The following is a 20,751-nucleotide window of genomic DNA, read 5'->3' on the forward strand; positions in this document are numbered from 1 at the left end:
GCTTATATGGTAATTCTCCAACTGTAACAGGTCCCGTCGCTGTTCTAAGCTTTCTCCGTGTCGACGACTCTTCTCAACCCAAGGCAAGGGAGACAGGAGCTGTTGTTGGGCGTAGTGGGATCGAGGGAAAATGCGGATAAAAGGTGCCTTGTGGACAACAAGTGCCGAGGATATCCATGTCCTGAAAGACTGGATTACTCGCCGTCCACAGGTACAAGACGCGGTTGTGTGCGTCCTTGGTCATGACAAGTGTGGAATTCTGGGGGATGACAGAGGGAATTTGGGGGTTGCACCACAGGTCCCTGACACCCTCACTTGTCGCCAGCTCTAGACATGAATGGCTCATAGCTTCATATCAGGCATCAGTCCCCGGGTAGTGGGGTTTAATAAAGCCCGACTCGCATTCATAAAATAACACACTTGGTGCTGCGCTTTTTGGTGTGATCACGGTATATCCGCTGATGATCCGAATCAAAGTTGTTGCGTGGACTAGGCTGTGACATATAGTTTGTGCCTTTCCGGTCAATGGCTTTCATGGGTGATTGTCGCTGTCTTCTCAGCTGTCTCACAACATCGTAGAAGGCCTTTTCCACGTTGATGCAATTTTTGGCCGATGCCTCAACAAACTCGCATCCCAAATCTTTGGCCAGTGCTTGACCTTCTTGGAAAGGAACCTCGCGTTCATGGTGTTGATCGCTCTTATTGCCAACCAACATAATGATGGGAGGGCCATTGTACGTGGATTGTCCGGACATTTGAGACTGGAGATAATTTGCCCCGGTGGGCGAATTGGGATGGCCAGATTCCTTGACTCGTTGCACCTGGGAATAGAACTTTTGGATCCTGCTGAAAGAATTTCTCGACGTGATGCTGTAGACAAGGATAAACCCTTCACCGTCCCGGATCCATTGGTCGCGGAGAGCAGTATATTCTTCCTGTCCAGCAGTATCGAGAACTTCGAGCATACAAGCCTGTTGGTCTATCATGACTTGTTTCCGATAAGAGTCTTCAATGGTAGGATCGTAGGTTTCAACAAAATGGTTCAGGCACAACTGCAAGGGAGGTTTAGCATCCAGCTGACGCAAGGAGGTCGGTCCACACAAACCTGAATGGTCAAAGCCGTTTTCCCGACACCACCATCTCCCAGCACCACCAATTTATATAGGGTCATTTTCCCCGTCATGATGTATGCCAGTCCTCGATGCCGACTTGGGGTGGGCAATGGTAAACCTGAAAGTTCGAGCTTGGAAACGTCTCACAAAGACCCTGGCAGACCTGACAAACAGGATCGACACATCCGCTCGTGCGAAAGCGCGCAACTGCGAAGGGTTGGACAATGTATATTCGGTATGTTCAATAGAACGTCACCAGCCGCGGGAAGGGTGTTGTCCGAGGGTCTTGACCTGGACCTCGACGGGATCAAGTGTCACTGGACCAATTGAAGGGAGCAATTCAATGCAGTCAGCTGGTGACACGCCGGAAGTCTTTGTTCGATATTCTTCTCTGAATCAAAATCCAGTTGAATGGTGTCCAATACACGCTGGAGGCTGGACAGAATGTCGACTGTCGCAATGGGTCGCTTGTAGGGGATCGACTGGCAGACAGCACTTTTAACAGGCAAATGTAAGGTACGGCGAGAGCACTGCAAGTTGCACAAGGATCGGAACGAGACAGGGTGACTTTTGAAGGTCGGCAGTCGATCAACGGAAAACGAGACGCAGGGGAGGGAGGATTCGCTGGTGGGAGACCTGTCACCGGAGGAGGAAGTCGCTGATCAGTCCTGCAGTTCGGGGTATTATTTGAGGGGGTGATTTCTGGGAGGGAAAGCAAACCTTGTGGACGAAGGTTCTGTCACTTGAGCCGACGTTGCTTTTACCGATCAATCGGAAGTGGTCACAAATGAATTTTGACGGGAAATGGGCACTTGAGGGTGTTCGAGGACAGGCGAAGTCGAGTCGATTCTAAGAGGTTCGGGAGTGTCTCGAAGATGTCTCGAGGCTGAGATGACTTTTTCGAGGATTGTCCTGCGGTGGCTGCTTCTTTGGGGGCGAATGCGGTTGGGAGCGACGGGGGTTTATGGACCAATGGGAGCTCCGGGCGCTGGCAGTGCAGAGAGACCTGAGTAAGATGTCGATATGGGGGGATCTGACATATGTATGCGAGGCGTTGAAGAGCGTCCCTGGGATTGAGGGTGTGGTTTGCTTCAGACAGATGATTGCTCGGAAAAAGGTGGCAAAGGCAAGAAAAGAAAACAGGCACTGGACCACGCAAGGGACGATATTTTTTTTGCAGATTTACGGCTTGGGGATGGTGCGGGTGTGCATTGTGCCCGCTGCAGGCCATGAGCACTGCAGACGCCGTGGGATGTCCTTTTCGGCAACGCTTTACCTAGAGGTCCACCTTTTGGTGGTAGAAGATGGTGGATGGGAATGGAGAAGCTGGGCTAGGCATGAGTCGGTGCCCAGTGACCGCTGGGCCTCAGTGCCTACTTGCCTACCTAGGTTGCCAGTGGTTGCTAAGCTGCTAAGGTACTACTCGTACCAGTCCAAGCCCCCAACGCCCCAAGACAAACTACATGGATGACCCCTTCGCCTCCAGACCTGCATGACTAGTTAAAGCCTACTCGAAGTGTTGCCAGTATGTAGGATGCACCCGCAGGAGCTGCACCTGTGCCTGTACCCGTGCATCTGCCTGCGCCTGCGCCTGAGCCTGCATTGGTCAACACCAGACCCAGGTATGGTTGCCTTGGGTAGATACATGTATATATGTTTGTGACTGCTCCCACAACTACTCACCCGCTCTTCTGAGCGGCGTTGTAGTAGCCATTCGAGCCGAGCTGTAACTCTTGCACCCAGTCATTGTAACCAGTCCTCTCATTAGGTCATAGTCAGAGTCCCAAGTACCGCGTACTTAACCACTAGGTACAGGTAGTCGTGGCCGCAGGTAGCTAGGCACCTTGTCTACTTACCTTTTCTCGCCCCTTGGCCTCTCGTCTCCCGTCCCTTGACTTTGATTCTCCATCTCCATCCCCCTTTTTATTATTCCCCCTCGGTATTCTCTCGCTGTTTGCCTATACGAGTAGTCCCCGAGTCTTGTCCCCCGGCAACTGACACCACTCGTAGGCAGCAGATTGGGAGGGGGGAACCAAAGTCACAACCACCAACACCAAAGTCAAGCACTTAAGCAACAAACCTTCCCTCCCCGTCAGCCTAACCAGCAGACGAAACATCGCTATACACTTTCTAAGGTGTCCATCGGGATACATCCGCGCACCCCCGACCTCGAATCCAACCTTTGCGGATCAACTATTGGGTCCATTCCGAATGGAGGTCCTCCCTATGGAGTAATACCATGTCCCACCGTACTCGATCCCCGGTTGCCCCAGATCCCTGCCACTGTTGCATCATTCCGTTGGAGGAGGTCTCCATTACCCGAATCTCGGAACTCGAATAATCCTGTGAGAAATGTCCGTGTCAGAACTTGCAAGACAAAAAAATAAATAGGGGGATCCGACCGTCGGAGAAATAAGAGAAGACGGGTCCGATGGGCAGTTCTGAGGGCTAAGTGACTGCTCGCGAATCCAGGAGAATGCCCGCAGTTCGCAGTGATGAGAGTCAGGCCACGCGCAGCGGCCGCCTTTCGGTGACCTTTCACAAACTGAGGGGTCCTTCATGTATCAAGGCCATGCTATTGCAGATCATGTCTTGTTTACGAGGTTGAAGAGTACGGTGAAGCGATGACAGCTTCTCACCATTCATTGCTTCATGCAATCAATATCTGATAGTGTTCGGCTTGCGTGGCGGGCTCCGCCCAAAGCTAATTCGCCAGCACCATGGACATTGGCCACAACTTGTCAGCTGGCGACCGTGTCAACCTCGAAGCTTTTTTTTTCCCTGCATAATGCAGGCGCCATATGATGGTGGGTTGGGTGGACAGAAACACGAACCTTTGGCACTTCATGGGAAGCTCGACGCAAGCAATCGAAAAATGAGCAGGGAATAATAGTGGTGTGTGCAACTCCTGGCTTCCGGCATATTGCTCACCAACAAGCAAATCATAATGCGATCTCTGCAATAGCTGTCTGCATTGTTTAGCATCCAAGGTAACACACCATCCAATTCTACATAATGTTCAACGGTTAAGCCTTCTGCTTCAGCGAAAATAGGTATTCGGTCCACGCCGCCCCTCGCCGCCCCTCATCGACCCTTATCGCAGAAGCAACTTCACCTGGCTTGATGATGAAGAACTTCGCCCGTCTTCATCAGACTCCCCCTAAAGACCCGAATCTCGTTGATGCTGATTTAAGCTCGACGTCCTGCCATCTTCCAGACGGGCCGTCGTTCTTATCCGATAAGATAGTTCTTCTATCAAGGTGGCTGGGAGGGTCGATAACGTGGTTTCCTTGACAAATCCAAACCAAGTCAACAAAGGTTTCGGATACTGCGAGCCTTTTTGATATTGCTATCCTGTGGCTAGACGAATGTGGATTGTTTCTTCGACGTGGGGTCACATCTCTCTCTGTGTCCTCCCTCCACAAGGCCTGTCACAGCCGATGTTCCATGCAGAGTCATCAATGCGAGGCGTTGCCGATCACCACGTCTTGGCCGCCAAAAGCGAGGCGATTCTTTGTACAATGAACTCTCACCTTCCTCTTTTATTGGCCCCCAGGTCTTTCATGTGAAATCTGCGCCCACCCACGACTGGCTTGTCCAAGCACGCGCACCTGCACCAACGAAGCAACCCCGATTCCGACATTTAGCGAGGACAAGAGGGACAGCAAAGCAGCGCTACAGTAGAGGGTGCACGATGCAGTTATTCACCTCAATAGGTCACTCTACCTCACCGCTATCATGCGCCTAGCTGCACTTTGGATAAGGTTGCCTGTGGCTTCGGTGCACAATTGCAAGCGTAAAGCGATATGCATGAGAAGAGAGCGAAGGAGCTCCTTGTGGAGCAATAGTTGCGTTGAATAAATCGTAGTGACATCGTGGGACACCTTCAGATAGTACCAGTTAAGTGGTGGCTGTTGTCGCTTGTCCAGGATTGCGTCTTCAACACTAGTCCAGCATGGACGCAGCCTCTCATTCTCGATGGCACGAGCATGAAGGCAGGTAAGCAAACAGCGACTCGAATCAGTTTTGTCAATACCCAGCTGGACACAAGAATTTCTCAGATCATCCAGTGCATGCAGTCCTCGAGTGGAATCCATATTAAGCCAGCGCCAAATATTGTACTGTACCGTCAATGGCTATTCCGACCTCTTCCAGATCATTCAGATCAACTGCTTCAATGTGAACTGCCGACGAGGTGAATAGCAACGGAATTCCTGGCGCTTATAATTATTCATCTCAGTTGTGCCAGTCATTGCAGCCAACTCGATGACAAAGGCGGGTATGTTAAGTCAGAAACCCCTTCGTCGCCCATCACCCCGCATTCCCAAAAACTCAGAGAAGAGCAAAGAGCTTTCTTTGATTATCTCAAAAGGATGAGGCTGTTTGGTATTAGTAGGAAACCCTTCACCTCCTCCAGATAGTGGCGTCTGTCCTTGGTAAGCCTCGAAGAGATGCCACGAGCGCCACATCACCGGGACAGTCATTATTTCCTTGCCGTATGCGCGTCCTCAAGATACGGCCGCAGCAGCCATGACGTCGATGATTTTCCCCAATGCCTACAGAGCACTCGGCACAACTTGGGAGGGCTGGCGGTTACTGTTTACGGCCAACCACGAACTGACTAGAGACGCTCTTCTCGGCCCCCAGACGGCTCGGTTGAAGCTCGACGACCAAGTCAAGAGACTCGAACCAGAAATACGGACTCCGAAAGGGCATTGCAGCCTCATGCACGTGCAGGCGCCCGTTCAACTCGTACTGCTGTTGCGGGGCGGAATCGGGGCGCGGAGAGCCTGAAAAGTATCAAGTAAGCACCATACCCGAAGCTGAGACGTTCGAGGCACAGCTGAACAATTGGTCTGCGGAAAGGCCTCAGGTTGGGTTTGAAATCCTCACCTTCGTCACTTCGTCTTCTCTTTCTCGTTGCTGTCATCAGCTGCATATATTGGCCCTGTTGTGCGTTGGTTGGTGTGACCGATCTCTCTGCACAGAATATCGTCCCGAGTCCAAGCACAAAGCGACTTCGTGTATCCTGCGCTGAAGCTCTGAACTATCTCCGCCCATTCTGTTCAGTGCACCTTGGATTCCTGAATTCCCGGCTTCCTCTCTCACTCGGCTCTGATAATTACGATCAAGCTCCAGCTCGACACCATGGGGGACCCAGTAAGGTTACTGATGTCCGTCTTTCCAACCCCGACTAACTTAATGCCAGCGACCGACGCATCAGCATGCCGATGCAGACGGCCACTTTCGCCGGAAAGATAGCCAGTTCCGTAACTGGATCTCCAAAGAGCCAGGTTCCAAGTTCACACCTGAAAAGGACAGATATGCCCTTTATGGGAACTACGGATGCCCTTGGGTAGGCCAGCTCCAACATCCCTGTGAGACAGATCTATGGCTGACACTTGGTTCCAAGGCACATCGAACAATCCTCGTCCGCGGACTCAAGTCTCTCGAACCCGTCATCCAGCTCATTACCACCGACTTCGACTTGACCGAGAATGGCTGGACCTTCACCGGCCGAAACGGCAGCTTGGGGGCCGATCCCTTGTATGGCTTCACGGGCCTGAAGCAGCTCTACTTGAAGGCCGATCCAGAATATGTTGGCCGTTATACCGTGCCCGTGCTATGGGATAAGAAGACGGAGACAATAGTGAACAACGAGTCGTCCGAGATTATCCGCATGCTGTATGATCAATTTGACGATTTCTTGGAACCTGATCAGAGGGAGGTCAACAAACCTGGCGGGGGATTCTACCCTCCGCACCTGAGGGCAGAGATTGACGCCATGAACGAGTGGGTATATAACACAATCAACAATGGCGTGTACAAGACAGGGTTCGCAACCACACAGGAAGCCTACCATGCCAACGTCTACCCTCTGTTCAAGTCACTCGATCGTCTGGAGGAACACTTGAAGAATCCCGCCCACCAACCATACCTGTTTGGCGGACAAATCACCGAAGCGGACATCAGGCTATACACCACCCTCGCGCGTTTTGACGTTGCATACTACAACATCTTCAATTGCAATCTGAAAATGATCCGGCACGACTACCCTCGTCTTTCGAAGTGGTTGCGCAACCTCTACTGGGACACGTCCGACCGCACCAATGGTGGCGTGTTCAAAAACACCACATTCTTTGAAGTCTACAAGTATGGCTACCTCCGAGCCAAGGGTCGTCAGGTGCACGGCGGGACCGACTTTGGATGGACGCTGATCATCCCCGCCGGGCCGGTTCCCGACATTGAACCTCTGACGGACGAAGAGGAGAAGGAACTGATCGAGGGTACCACCAGAAAAGTGAACGGCTTAACGCTCGACAGCAATAACCTAGGCGCCTCAGCCAACCCGTTCAGCGCCAATGGAGACAAGGCTGGCATGGGCGCCATCTTCGGCGCGGACGTCGATTCCCCCGACGTGGGCGGTGAGGACAGCGTCACCACGCCGACCACCGCGGCCGCGACGACCAGCGTGGGCAGTCCCGCCAGCACTAGAGACGGAGGGGACGAGGACGACGGAGACGCGGGCTTTGACGAGAACGGCGAGTTCCACCCGCGCAGGGTGATTAAGAGGCGAACCACATACAGCGACGCCAACGCCAAGTGGTACAAGGCGGCGAAGAAGGCCGAGAAGAAGATGGGCGCCCCGAGCATGCATTTGGCGCTATAGCGCTACAACGCTGGGAATTTGGCCCGAGCTCGCTTGCGTGGAAGAAGAGAGGATACAGGGATACCAGCAACAATCAACGTTGCCCGCAATCCGAACCACTCGAGCTACTGCGAAGAAAGAGATGTCACATACAAGGAATGCTTAATTGAAGCTGATCAGGGAATGAGTGGCCCAAACGAGTGGGTGAAGTGAGTGAATGTTCGACAATCGACGCAAAATTGCACAAGGAGCCAAAGGAGACGAGACTTGACTTGACTGTCTAATCTGTCTACCTACCTGGGAGAAAAGCGTGTACTCTCTTTATAAACGAAACACAAGCGTGGGACCTCTGGCGACAACACAGCGACACTACCAGTTGGGGGTTTGTGTGGGGAAATATCTACTATACAAATAACGAGGTAATCCGAAGTACTTATTGTGTTCGGTAATCATGACCACGACACTTTTGAAGAACCATGGTTCATCTCATTCCTTTCCTGGACTTGTGTGGTTAAAGCCAATGGGCACTTGCGCGGCCCTGTCTCTTGGTTGTTTATCTGTATAAAACGGGGTTTTATATATCGAGTTTGGTTTATTGGATGCCAAATCTCCTGGCGATCTCGAGAAAGCCTCCCTCCCCTTCGTCGAGGCCGATCCACATGTCGACCCAGCCCTGCTTTCTCGCCTCCTCCGTGTCCTCCTTGGACCAGCTTTCCTCCTGCGGCCGATCGATGTAGATGGTCTGGTAGCCGCAGCCGCGAGCGGCCTTAAGATCGCCGAGGTGGGCGGCGACGAGGGCGCACTCGGTGGGCTGCAGGCCCAGTTTCTCCGCGGCGCCGAGGTAGACGCTGGGGTGGGGCTTGTAGGCGCCAAAGTCCTCGGCGGAGACGATGTGCTTGTAGGGGAGGTTGCCGTGCGAGGCCAGGTCCCGCAGCAGGGCGGTGTTGCCGTTGCTGAGGGTGGCGGTCTCGAAGCGGGCGTTGAGCCGGCCCAGGCCCGGCGACGAGTCGGGCCACGGGTCGAGAAAGTGCCAGATCATGCTGATCTTCTGGACCTCGTCGTCGGTCCACAGGCCGTCGAGCCCGTGGTCGACCAGGAGCCCGTGCAGCGCCTCGACGTGGTGCTGGTCCACCGTCTTGAATTTGGACGGGTCCCGCTGCGCCGCCGCCGGGTCGTACGTCCGCGTGAAGTTGTAGTACGAGACGCGCCACAGCTGCGCGACCGCCGCCCACGACACCTGCGCTGCGGCCGTGCGCACGCCGCTGGGGATCGACGCCGTCGGGGAATTGAGCGCCTCCGACGCGGAGAGGTCGAGGTACTTTGTCACGGTCGAGCGCCAGTCGACCACGGTGCCAAAGACATCAGTGAGCAGGGCTTTTGGGGGGTTTGTGAGGGACATATTTCTCTCTCTTGATCGAATTGTGATGATACGTTTTTTTTTCTCCCCTCCTCCTCCTCTCACCTGGATTGATATGTACAGTAATGTAGCGAAATCGGCATCCTATTGCGAAAGAGGGGCGCGGGGATACCGTCAGGCCCTCTTCCCGTTTCGGGATAAGCGTAGATTTCATGGGCTCGTATCGAACAGATACAGGATTTCAAAATACGATGTCATTCTCCTCGAAGGGCTTGTCGTCAGCTTGCCCAATCTTTCTGCTTTAATCGACTGTGGCAAGGCTGTGAGAACCTCACTCCATCGTTCATGTCTGTCAGTCCGCAAAGTTCTGTGAATCACATCGACTACCTCATTCCAGATAATCTCCTCAGTCATCCAGCCAGCGACAACAAGGTCCTCAGACTGAATGAGTTCCTGGTTGTGAAGTCTGGGTTCTTGCCGAGTGAGGATGAAGCTCGTAATCAAATGAAAGCATTCGAGATTCTCGATCCTGAAATTGTACGCATCCCGAGAGTGTACCGATATTTCAAAGACCCTAGGAGACATGCACCCAACATGGCTATATGGTCATGGATTACATGAAAGGAGAAAGAAAGGAGGCTATTACCAATCCAGCTCAAATACGTGACATGTCTCGAATTCTCCAGCATTTCGCATCTCAAAAGTGGCAAATACCTGGTTCGCTCGCCGGAGGACCTTCCTTCAGCACCCTTTTTTAGCGATGCGAAATGTCCGACGATTGCCTCAATGGAAGACCTAGTGAGGTGGTTCAATATACGCCTCTTCAACACGTCAGCGCGGGGTTCGTTTCAACAAATGGAACTTGTCCTCTGCCATCTGGATCTCTTGCCTCGGAACATCATCTGGCTTGATGGCCACCCACCGTGTGTGCTCGATTGGGCGTCTGCGGGGTTTTACCCTCGCCTTTTTGAGTGCTGCTCTCAACTCAACTCTCAAAGGCCAGAGGAGAACAGGGTTGTCTTGGACCAAAGTCTTTCCGAGTGCGAGTCTCTCCAGGTCGATCTGGTCCTTCAAGCCTCATGGGATGGAAGTGAAGTATTGCTTGTAAGTTGCGACTTGTCATGTCCTGTGTCGAGACAAACTGACATCAACGTAGCAGGCGCTCAGCTTTGGAAGAAGTCGTCTCCGAGTGTGATCCATCTGAATTGCCACCTCGTCGATATCCTACCCCTAAAAGTCCGGTAGTCGGTCTAACGCATCTCGAGTGCGCTAGAGGATGAGAAGTAAGTTCTCGTAGCCATTTTTCCGGCGCAAACTTCGGTAGAAGACGTGACTGTCGTGGTGAGTGGTGCCCTCGCCGACCCGTATTTCAAATTAAATGACAGAAAGGTCGTACGTCATATCATGTACGAGTGAAATCCGCCAAAAATTACCATGGAGAAGTACTCCGTAAGCATTGGAGAAGAACTCTCACTATAAACGGCGAAGAGCTCTCCTTGTACCTGTAGGTAATAGATGTACCACCTAGAAACTGTCACATCAGTACTCGTAGTCATACTGAGCTGGAGGATCATGTCAATGCATTACTGGTGAAGAGTTGGTATCGGATACGACATGTGCCCAGGTAGAGATTCGACAGGTGCGAGCGAAATATCTGATGATGAGTAATGATACACCGACGGTGTTTTTGCCCTAGTCATTACGGAGCATGGTGTACGCATGAACTATAGTTCAATAGATACTGGGCACTGATACAACTCACAGGCTAGATTATGTGATTGTGTGATTGTACTCGGTACCGGTTCACAAGTTTCGGGGGAGACTCCAACCCTCGGCACCAACTAACGTTCTCCTTCCTCCTTTCGTCAATTGATCATTGACAACAATTGACAATCAAGGCGTTTGTTTCTCCGAGAGACTTCTACGCGAGAGCACTCGGTACTCATGGTTCGTATCTCCGCACGTCTCTCTGACTGACTGACCCTGTGTCACTTTGAGGATGATTCCCCCTCGAACAAACAAGTGAGGCGTTTTGTGGGATTGTGGAGGAACTGGTTACTAGAAGGGAAAAAAAGGGAAGAGGGAAGGAACTTTTGTGGAGTTTGTGGTTGGCGCCATTCCTTCTACCTACCTGGGTATTCCTCGAGTCCGGGCACGCCAGGTACGCCAGGCGAAGCCAGGGAGGTTCGATAGAGTGAGTAAGTGAGACGAGAGACTCCATCCGTACTCGGTAGGAGGTAGGTAGGGTGATCATCATGCTCGTAGGTAAAACTCCAGTTTGATCGACATCAGGGGAAAGGAAGCCCGTGGTGGGCAATCAAACTACGCGGAGACGGCCACGATGCCCAACGAGCCGTGGATAAACCTGGCAAGCCTGGTAGTAACAATGGCAGGGCAAGGGAAGGTGAAACAAAGTCACACGCAACCGACATGATAACAAGAACCTAGTCCATGGTGCATGGGCACCGAGAGGGCAAGCGAAGGGGGGGGAAGAGGGGTCCGGGAACGTTTAACAAGCTCTTGGAACACGAGGCGAACAAGCGGGATGAATTACCAAGAAAGAAGAAAAGCCACCACCGGAAGGAGGAGGGGAAAGAGATAGGAAGATTGGCAGATCATGTATGGCATACACATGATTGCGGCAACGCGGCACTGGCGAAGGAACTTGTGATGTTATTGTTGTTATTGTTCGCCTTTGATTTAAAAATATGTGATGGGACAAGGTGTAATAGTAGGTGCATACAACTATTTGTTGACAAGTGTGATAAAACAGATGTTAAAGTGTGATGAAAAGGTTAGTGTTAGTTGGTAGGCTTGGTAGGATTCATCCTTGTCAATGTCCAGACACAGACAGGTACGAGTAGGGCAAGCGACTGATAGTGTGTGCGATGGTTTGTCGGTGCACGGAGCATGATCAGCATTTGTCGGGAACAAAATCAGCCAACCAAACCTTGACTTCGGAGAATTTAATGCCAAACAAGAAGAGATTTGTTACGAGTCGAGGGAAGAACAAAACCCTAAATATGGCTTCATCTACGAGGGGCCATACGAGGATGGAGTACGAGGGACGGAGTTGCGGCAAAGCTTACCCTAGTACCTCCCAGACGCAAACGAGAAAAAAGGATCCAAACACTCAAGACACAGGTGGTGCAGGCTGACTCGATATGACGGGATGGTGACCCAAATAGGTCATGACTAGCAAAGACAGTTGGTGTAAGCGAGAATGAGAGGAGAAGCGAGAGAGACAGTAGATAGACACAAGGAGAAATATGATCACAACAATAATGATGATGATGGAGTATGATGATGCGGGCCCCTTTGAGCCAAGCAAAGCAAACACCCAGTCAAGCCCGGGCTTCATACGAGCATCTACGAATACCCACCTACCTTCCTTGTACAAGTAAGTGGCACGGACAACGGAAGTGACCTGGGGGGAGCAAACAGTTCATGTTGCATGCCGTGAATCCGTGACAGTGGTCTTTGTCCGATGCATTTACCAGGATTACGAGTCTCTAGGGAGAGATGCAGGAAGCCTAGGCGGAGTTAGAAGGGGAAGGGCGCGGGGGGAGCGAAAAGACTTACAGCCTACAGGCTACAGGTCCAGGGAGACCTGGAGGGAGACCTGCTCAAACTCATGCCTAGAGGCACTACCTACGCCTTCATTTGCATGTACTGTATGCAGCTCTTGTACGTACAGTAGCACAATCACAGCCAATGACCACTCCCCTCGTTATTCCTACACACCCTCTTCTTCCACTCACATTCCAGACCTCGCATCAATACCCATCACCCACGAGGCACAACTGTCAAATGATAGCCACGAGAAAGGATATCAGTGTTTCTTCCCTGACCCAGGAAATTGTCAAATTTGATACCTCGATCAATTGGCAAGCTTTAGGTCCAAGCTTGATTAGCCCCCCCCAGACACAAAGGCTAGTTGACCAGCTACTGGTGAGAATCTTCCGGTGGTGGTAGCCCAGTGGCGCAGGGTGGAGAAGATGAAACACACTAGACATGCCACCAGGAACTTGACTCCAGACCGGCCCGTTGCTGCTGAAAAGACCCTAAAACCGCCCACCAGGTACCCAAGTACAACGACTTACCTAGCAGTGCCTAGGAAGGCACTGCTAGGGTATTAGCTCAATCGGACCTGCAGTGGCCTGAAGCCTGGAACCCCGATCTTCTGGTCACTCTGTGATAATTCTCTAGGTACCTACTCGTAGGTATGTACTCGTAGAACACTCTCTACGCCACGATAACAGTCCCTCGTACAGAAGCACCATGTGTTCTTCTTTAGTTCCACACTTGTCCCACGTTGACGCCACTATCACCACTCCCAGCGTGGCCACCACCATGGAACTCCCCAGCTGTTCAACGACCCGAGAAACTGCAAAACAGACTAGGCAAGCTGCGTGGTCCTTCCGGGCTAAGACGGAAGCCTCCGTCCCACGCCCAATAAAAGGCCCATGGCTCATGGCCCACGGCAGCAACCCTGCCTACTTCCTGGGTCCTTAGTTAGTAGCCCCGCGCACCAGTGTCCGTGCTCGAGCCTCATCCCCCCTACTCCCACTTGGGTCCTACCTAAGGCCGTGGTAGCCCTTTTTCACTTTGGTCAACTCCACCCTGCAGTCCCTGGTCAGAAAGACCATCCTCGCCTGCGCCCAGCGATGCCCCTGAGAAATGATTTTCCCGCGATTGATGCCCTCATGCCCAATCATTTCCTGAGCCAATCTTGCGCCTATGAGTATGCCGGACGATCATTTGCAGCAAGTTCAAAGGTCCAACAGGCCCATGAGGCCCATGGACTCCGCTCGCAGACGCGAGTGCGGGCGATAGACAGTCTTTTCCCTATGGCTGCTACTCGTACTGAATTCTGTGCGAAGCTTCACTTTTAGCAGACTTCGCTCGACCCAAGGCAGAGGATCAGGCCCCGGCCTCGTCGGTCCTTTCTCGACTCTTTTCGCTTCAGAGCAGCATCCTCGTCAATCGTCACCCTGGTCCTCGAACAGTTTCCCCCAATTCACACAGACTAGGCTGGAATCAGATCAGCAAGCTTTCCCCTGTCCATCTGTCAATCCTATTGCAGACAGTCCGTTCCTTTGCCTGCGCTTGCATGAGGATTGGTTCTGTTCTGTTCATTGTCTCGTCAATCTTGCATGACCATCTCACCGTCTCGACCGCAACACTGTTTGAAGCCCTTCACGAGTCCACTGTGCGATTTTGCGGAACCCTGTTGGCTTAGTTGTTGCATTCAATCGTTTTGTTGCCTTTCATCCTCATGTATTGTACGGCTCGCTGAGTAGTGATTCATGTCACTATTCGTTGCCCAAATCAGAAGCACAGGGACGAGCCATCCAAGCGATCCAAGAGTATGTGTATGCCCTACGCGGGCTGCACCTGAAACCCTGAGTTTCCTCGAGGGCACGACAACTGTCGACGAATAATGGACCCCGAGGTCAGCTATTCGCTACCTTCACCGACCGACACTCCATATCGAACACCGTCCAGTTCCCAATCCCTCCGTTCCCGCCGGTACGAAGACATGTCGCCCTCATCTACGCCTCCTCCAATGCCCGATGAACGAGCAAGCAAAAGACGAAGTAATGATTCGCTCCATTCTAACCCTGCTCTGGACGAGAATATCTCTCCTCTCGACCCACGACGGTTTACACCCACGCTCCATGCCTCCCTGGTGTCCGAAATCCTGTCGTTGAGGCGAGACCTCGAGAGTCGCACCAATGACATTGAAAAGTTGGAAATCAGCCTCCATGCGGCGCAGACTCAAAATGAGGTGCTCAATAACAACCTTTTGCAGGCTAACAAGGAGACGAGATCAGTGAAGCGGCAGATGCAGATGCTCGAAGGTGGCACACTGTCCGCCCTCAACGACCTGGCGAAAGAACGGGATGATGCTCTGAGCGATGTTACTGATCTGCGAAAGCGTCTCGAACAAACTCAGAAAAAGGCCAAAAGCCAGGAGGAAACCGCCGACAAGACCCAGGTATTGTGGGACAAGGACAAGGAGATGTGGCTCGCGGAAAAGCGTGGCCTGGAAACCAAAGTCCACATTGCTGAAGGCCGCTTGAAGGTGGTGCTGAGTGAACTTGCCAATTCTCAGCAACAGCCAGTCCCTGCTTCCCCTACCGAACGTGCCCACAGTCGCAACAGTATCATGGATAGTCCCAGTAAAGGCTCCATCATTGCTCGGAGAGGGCGGAGACACAGTGCGACGTCAGTCAACAGTGATACTCACGGAGGTCGAGTATCGGTGTTAAGTTTCCACAACGGCATTTCAATCAACCTGGCAGACGAATTGGCATTTGATGAAATGGAAGAAGACATGCTAAATGCGCTCGACAACGACGATGGCCGGGTCTCCCCCGACGCTCTACCCGAGGAACACGTTCGACCCGCCTCCAGCTTGTCCATCAAAGCAAGGAAGGTGTTAGGTCTACCTGTCGACTTTGAGGACATGGAGCGCAATGACAGCCCTGAGCATGATCGTTCTGGTGCCATGTCGACAGATGGGAATCGACGTCGACCAAGCGTCAAATACGTAGACACTGCCATTCAATTTTCCCCACCAGCGTCCCCGTGGCCGATGTCAGAGCCTCGACCCAAGGCTAATGGCCACCGACCCTTGGAAATCTCCATCGCAAATGCCAGACAGATTAGTGTCACCCCAAGCCCGGTCAGCCCGCAAGACAGTATTGATATCGCGTGGGAAAAGCAACGGCCTATCATGGTATCTTCGGGCTGCCAAACGGTCGAGGCTCTCCCAAGTCCACCCCTTACACCTGACAAGCGCGACGCAGGGCTAGCTACCATTCCGGAGAGTGCTCTAGAAAGAGTCGAGACCGCCACCATTGGAACCCAGACCGAAGCTGCGCAACCTGTCTTCGACCAGTTCAGCCACAAACACACTGGGAGCGAGGAGACTCTCGATCTGAAGGTTCCCCTGATTGCCATCATCCCTCCCGCATCCAGACCTGCCACACCTGAAACTAGTGTTATGCTACCACCCCGAACCAAGAATGCAAGTACCCAGGTTGCCAATCACCTACTGGGAGGATACAAGTCTTCTTCTATGCAGACGGAAGAAATTCGAGTTGACATACGAGCCATTGTTCCACCGTCCGAGATGCCACCTGCTCCATTGTCGAGCCATTACAGGCCCCCAATTTCATCCAGGGCCGTGCCGCCTCCTATCCCTCGCAGCAGAGTATCTCCTGGTAGTTCGATGTTTGCGTCAAGGCGTTCGGCCATCGCTGGGCCCTCCAAGATACCTCCTTTGAACGACAATGGACCTCTCACGAGAGACTTCGCTTCAAATATGCCACGACCCGTCAGATCAAGTAGTCTTTTCGCCGGATTCGATGACGACGCTGAAAATCGGGATGATTATATCGAAGAAGATACCTTCGAGGAAGACGATATCTTCAGTCGCCCAACAGCGAAATTCGTTCTCAAGTCTGGAAAAATGGTCTCCCAGGACCTTCGGTTGGACGACGTCAGTGAGAGTGCAGCAGTATCTGCAGGCGAGGCAGCTGCATTGGAAAATCTCCGACTATCTGAAGACAGTCTACCTCCAGAGATGAAGGCTATTCTCTTCCAGACTCGGACCAGCCCACGCCGAGGGTCTCAACGCCAGAACATGGGCCTGAAACTGAAGAGGGTTCCATCGGCCAGGTCCAACAACATGAGAAGAACTGCCTTGATATCGAGTGGAGCCGCTGCGCACCAGTCATCACACTCCCAATCCACCACCGGCTCTCTGGAGAGCAACAACCCGCCTCCCTTCCCCGTTCCCTTGCGGTATAGCTCAGCCAAGGTGGGCAAGTCCATCAGTGAAGGCGGAAGAAGTTCACCCGGCAGCAGCAACGCGTCACCAACCAAACGACCAAGGAACAGCAAATTCGCCAAACCGATGTTGCGAAAGGCGAGATCAGGACCAGCCATTTCACCTCACTCGCAAGCGCGCAAATCACGCAGTCGATCACCGCCCCTGGAACCAAGAGTCTCGATTGTCCCGGAGATGCCAAGTTTCCAGATGCCTACAACGACACCGGCACCCGTGATTGAGCCATACAGCAATCCGCGGGAAGCAAGCGCTCCTCGGCCGTCAATTGCAACGGGCCCTAGTCGACAGCGCAGTCACACCAAACAGAATTCTGACGTGCTATCAATGCAGCAGACATCGGTTGTGGATTCTATTGCTCAAACCATGGTCGGAGAATGGATGTACAAATATGTAAGGAGACGAAAATCATTTGGGGTGACTGAGAAGGCGGATTGGGATGCCAATAAGAGCGTCGAGGAGATCTCTCAAAGTGTGACCAACAACGGCGTTCGTCACAAGCGATGGGTCTGGCTTGCGCCTTATGAGCGTGCGGTCATGTGGAGCAGCAAGCAGCCAACGTCTGGGACCGCCTTGATGGGCAAGAGTGGTCGAAAACGTGAGTTCATTGTGAAGAGTGCTTGTCCGAGGGCTAACTGTCAACCAGTAACAATCAAGTCCGTCCTCGATGTCAAGGATGACAATCCGATGCCCAAAGGGGCATTAACTGGAGCAAGCTTCAACAGGTCCATTCTTATCTTGACACCTCAGCGTGCCCTAAAGTTCACAGCGACATCTCAAGAACGACATTATATATGGTTGACGGCGTTGTCGTTCCTATCGCACTCTCCTCTCAGCGTCAACGATCTCACCGCCATCCCACCACCGCCCCCGCTTCCGGAACACGATGTGTCGCCTGCTCCAGCACCATCACTTGCCGGATCACTTCGCAGACGACCAATTCGAGACTCTATTCGATTGACGAAAGGCGTTGCTAAGTCAGTCGCCGGCACGAGGTCTTTCACGACCGATGGATCGGTGCCCGTACATGACTCGCGACCTCCTACTCGCGATTACTATGATCCCTTGACGGATCCTGCTCTACCACCAACAATCCCTCGCCACTCTCGAAAGCGAAGCAATACAGCGCCTCGAGCGCCACCCAGCTCTTTCAGGAGCTTCTCCACAAACGGTGTAACCCCAAGTCTACCCGGACCGGGATCCAATTATTCGCAAAGTGTTCATTCCACGGCGGTTTATTCCTCAGACCGTGGCTTATATACGCCCAGCTTGGGAATGCAAAGTGTGATTAGCAGCCGAAGAGGCAGTGAGGCTAGTGCTTCAGGCAGGCCTCCCCTTCCGACCTTTATGGATAACAACCAAACTACGACTATGAGGATGGACGCCTTCATTGAACACGAGCAAGGCACATCCTCAGGTCGGCCGTCTTTCAATTTCATGCGATCAGGGCAACCCAAAAGAAAGGACATGGGCTACTGGGGCGCAGAACAAGGAAGAGAGAGCATCAGTCCCGTGGACTCATTGCTGCACAGTGAGATGATGGCAGCAAGCTCCTCCACACGAGGGAGCTACGAATCGAGAGATCCGTGGCGCGGGTTCTGAGGTCTCCCTCCACCCACGATGTGTTCCCAAACATTGACCCTTACAAAGACGATTTTTAGTCATAATGTGTACAAGTGACAATGATGGAAAAAAAGAAAGAATCAGTTTTTCTGCGCAAGCAGTGGATTACAGGACGAAATCCAGCACCAGCTTGAGATATCGTTTTTACTCGTCCGAAACCATTCCATTCCCTTTTCTGGCAAATGGGAGATGGCGTTCTCTTTGACTCAGGATGTGGGATTGGATGTGCCAAAAGGAATTTGTTGGCAAAAGCATGGGATGGATAGGCAAAAACCTGAGGGAGGAAGCTTTTGCTTGATCTGTACCTATATGTCTGTCACATACCCCCCCATTTGTTTGTGGTTGTTGTATTCTGGGGCGTTCAAGCGAGTATCCTACTGTATGAAGCCTCTGTGTGCTTGGCGATGTCACAATGCGAATTAGCCTGTTACTTTCAGTTTGCACCCACCGTCTGGTCTCTTGTTGCGAGGAGGCAAGGCTGAGGATTGATATCGATTATGTAAACAAACAGCCTGGTGAGCCCCGCCATCTTTATCAGTAAGGCTGCGGCCTCGCCCACTCACCCACTTCATCAACAAGTCACTTGAACTCTTTCTACCCTCCAAACACCCCGGCGGTCCTCGCATTTAGCCAAGCTCTTTCTTCGCCCGTGCCATTGATAACTCGTTTCTCTCTAGCGGCGAAGACCTTGAATACCCTCACTGTCTGTGTCACATTCTCAAAAACCACAACCCCACTTCCACTTCCTCCGAGGCCAGCGTCTGTTCGTTTCCCTTTCGAATTCCGACTTTCTGTTGCGGCTCGCGCACGACGCAAACATGCTGATCAAGTAATGCACAACCCTTCCCTCCCCTCCTCTGTCTTTTCCCTAGAACACGAAACTTTCTCGTTAGCGGCGGGACCCTCTACTACGGTGTTACAGGATGGATGACAGGACGAGACTGACGACTGGACCATTTGTGAAAACAGGGTGCGCACGTTGACGGGAAAGGAGATTGAGCTGGATATCGAGCCGGATTACAAGGTGCGCCTGCCATCCAGTCATCCCTCTCTCGCGTGCGAAAGCATAGTCCTCGACGGAGACTGCTCTCCACCACCTTCACTACCTTGACCACCTACACATGCACATACCTGGGAGCAGAACAGAAGGCAGGGATATGAATCCTGAAAAGAGGTGGACTGCAACTCTGACAAGATGGAAAATCACAAGTCGCGACGGCTTTAAATCAAAATCATCACAAGTTCTGACAGATGATGTCCCTGCGGCATTGAAACAGGTCTACCGGATCAAAGAGCGCGTCGAGGAGAAAGAAGGCATCCCGCCCGTCCAGCAGCGATTGATCTACGGCGGAAAACAGATGTACGTCTTCTGACATTCTTCTATTTTCCTCTTCCTTTTCCCTTTCCTTTTTTCCCAGACGGGGAAACCATGTTGCGTGAGTGAGAGAAGTATTCAGGGTCGGATCGGCAGGTTGCATTGAGCTGGATCTCCAATACAATATTACCCCGAAGTGCCGGTGTGGGCAATCTGCTAAGTGAATATTATCGTGTGGAAAACAGGGCCGACGAGAAAACCGCCGAAGATTATGGTCTCGAAGCTGGCAATACGTTACACTTGGTGCTGGCGCTGAGAGGGGGGAGGTGACGGCGACTGTAACGGCGACAGCACTCTCGGCGTGGAAGAGGGCAGGGTTGGCGAGGGGTGTGCACGCCTGTGTGTGTTCTCACAAGGCAGACGGGTGAGGGCGATGGTGGCGGCGAATGAGAAAGTGTCGCGCGATCGTCGGAGAGGATGTGCAAGTCAGTCACAATGAAGAAGGATCAAAGGGCGTGAGGTGGCACGAGCCGTGAAGGCCATGGAGTGAAATAACCAGCCATGGACATCGACCATGACACACATGGCCCATGCATCGACTTCAGACTTGAGACTTGAGACATTGACTCTATCTCTGGCACTGACACTATTTGACACGGGATGGGATGAAACGAAACGTAACCAACTCAAGGCGACCAGACAAAATCGCCACAAGGATAGGGCAGTCAGTTTGCAGTTTGACAATGACAAAGAGATACACAAAAACAAAGACGAGAAACTAAGAAAAAAAGGATCTCATTTCATCTCATTTCATTTCAGCTCATCTCGGTCCAGTCA

General features: G+C 52.3%; 4 protein-coding genes across 4 annotated transcripts; 2 read left to right on the forward strand and 2 right to left on the reverse strand.

The window, feature by feature from the left end:
* Positions 1-404: 404 nt before the first annotated feature.
* On the reverse strand, positions 405-1,183 carry AYO21_11304 (hypothetical protein; the record flags this gene model as incomplete). Its single annotated transcript, XM_022661200.1, has 2 exons — positions 405-1,052; positions 1,106-1,183. The coding sequence occupies 2 exons, from the start codon at positions 1,181-1,183 to the stop codon at positions 405-407; spliced, it is 726 nt and encodes a 241-aa protein (XP_022506474.1).
* Positions 1,184-6,260: 5,077 nt separating this feature from the next.
* AYO21_11305 (hypothetical protein) lies at positions 6,261-7,782 on the forward strand (the record flags this gene model as incomplete). The annotated part of the gene is made up of 3 exons (XM_022661201.1): positions 6,261-6,272; positions 6,322-6,468; positions 6,526-7,782. 3 exons carry the CDS (start codon positions 6,261-6,263, stop codon positions 7,780-7,782), a joined length of 1,416 nt encoding a protein of 471 aa, XP_022506475.1.
* Positions 7,783-8,353: 571 nt separating this feature from the next.
* AYO21_11306 (haloacid dehalogenase, type II) lies at positions 8,354-9,160 on the reverse strand (the record flags this gene model as incomplete). Its single annotated transcript, XM_022661202.1, has 1 exon — positions 8,354-9,160. One exon carries the CDS (start codon positions 9,158-9,160, stop codon positions 8,354-8,356), a length of 807 nt encoding a protein of 268 aa, XP_022506476.1.
* Positions 9,161-14,561: 5,401 nt separating this feature from the next.
* AYO21_11307 (hypothetical protein) lies at positions 14,562-18,578 on the forward strand (the record flags this gene model as incomplete). The annotated part of the gene is made up of 1 exon (XM_022661203.1): positions 14,562-18,578. The coding sequence occupies one exon, from the start codon at positions 14,562-14,564 to the stop codon at positions 18,576-18,578; it is 4,017 nt and encodes a 1,338-aa protein (XP_022506477.1).
* Positions 18,579-20,751: the final 2,173 nt, after the last annotated feature.

This window comes from Fonsecaea monophora, assembly GCF_001642475.1.
Source record: "Fonsecaea monophora strain CBS 269.37 chromosome Unknown Scaff153, whole genome shotgun sequence".
Taxonomy (NCBI): domain Eukaryota; kingdom Fungi; phylum Ascomycota; class Eurotiomycetes; order Chaetothyriales; family Herpotrichiellaceae; genus Fonsecaea; species Fonsecaea monophora.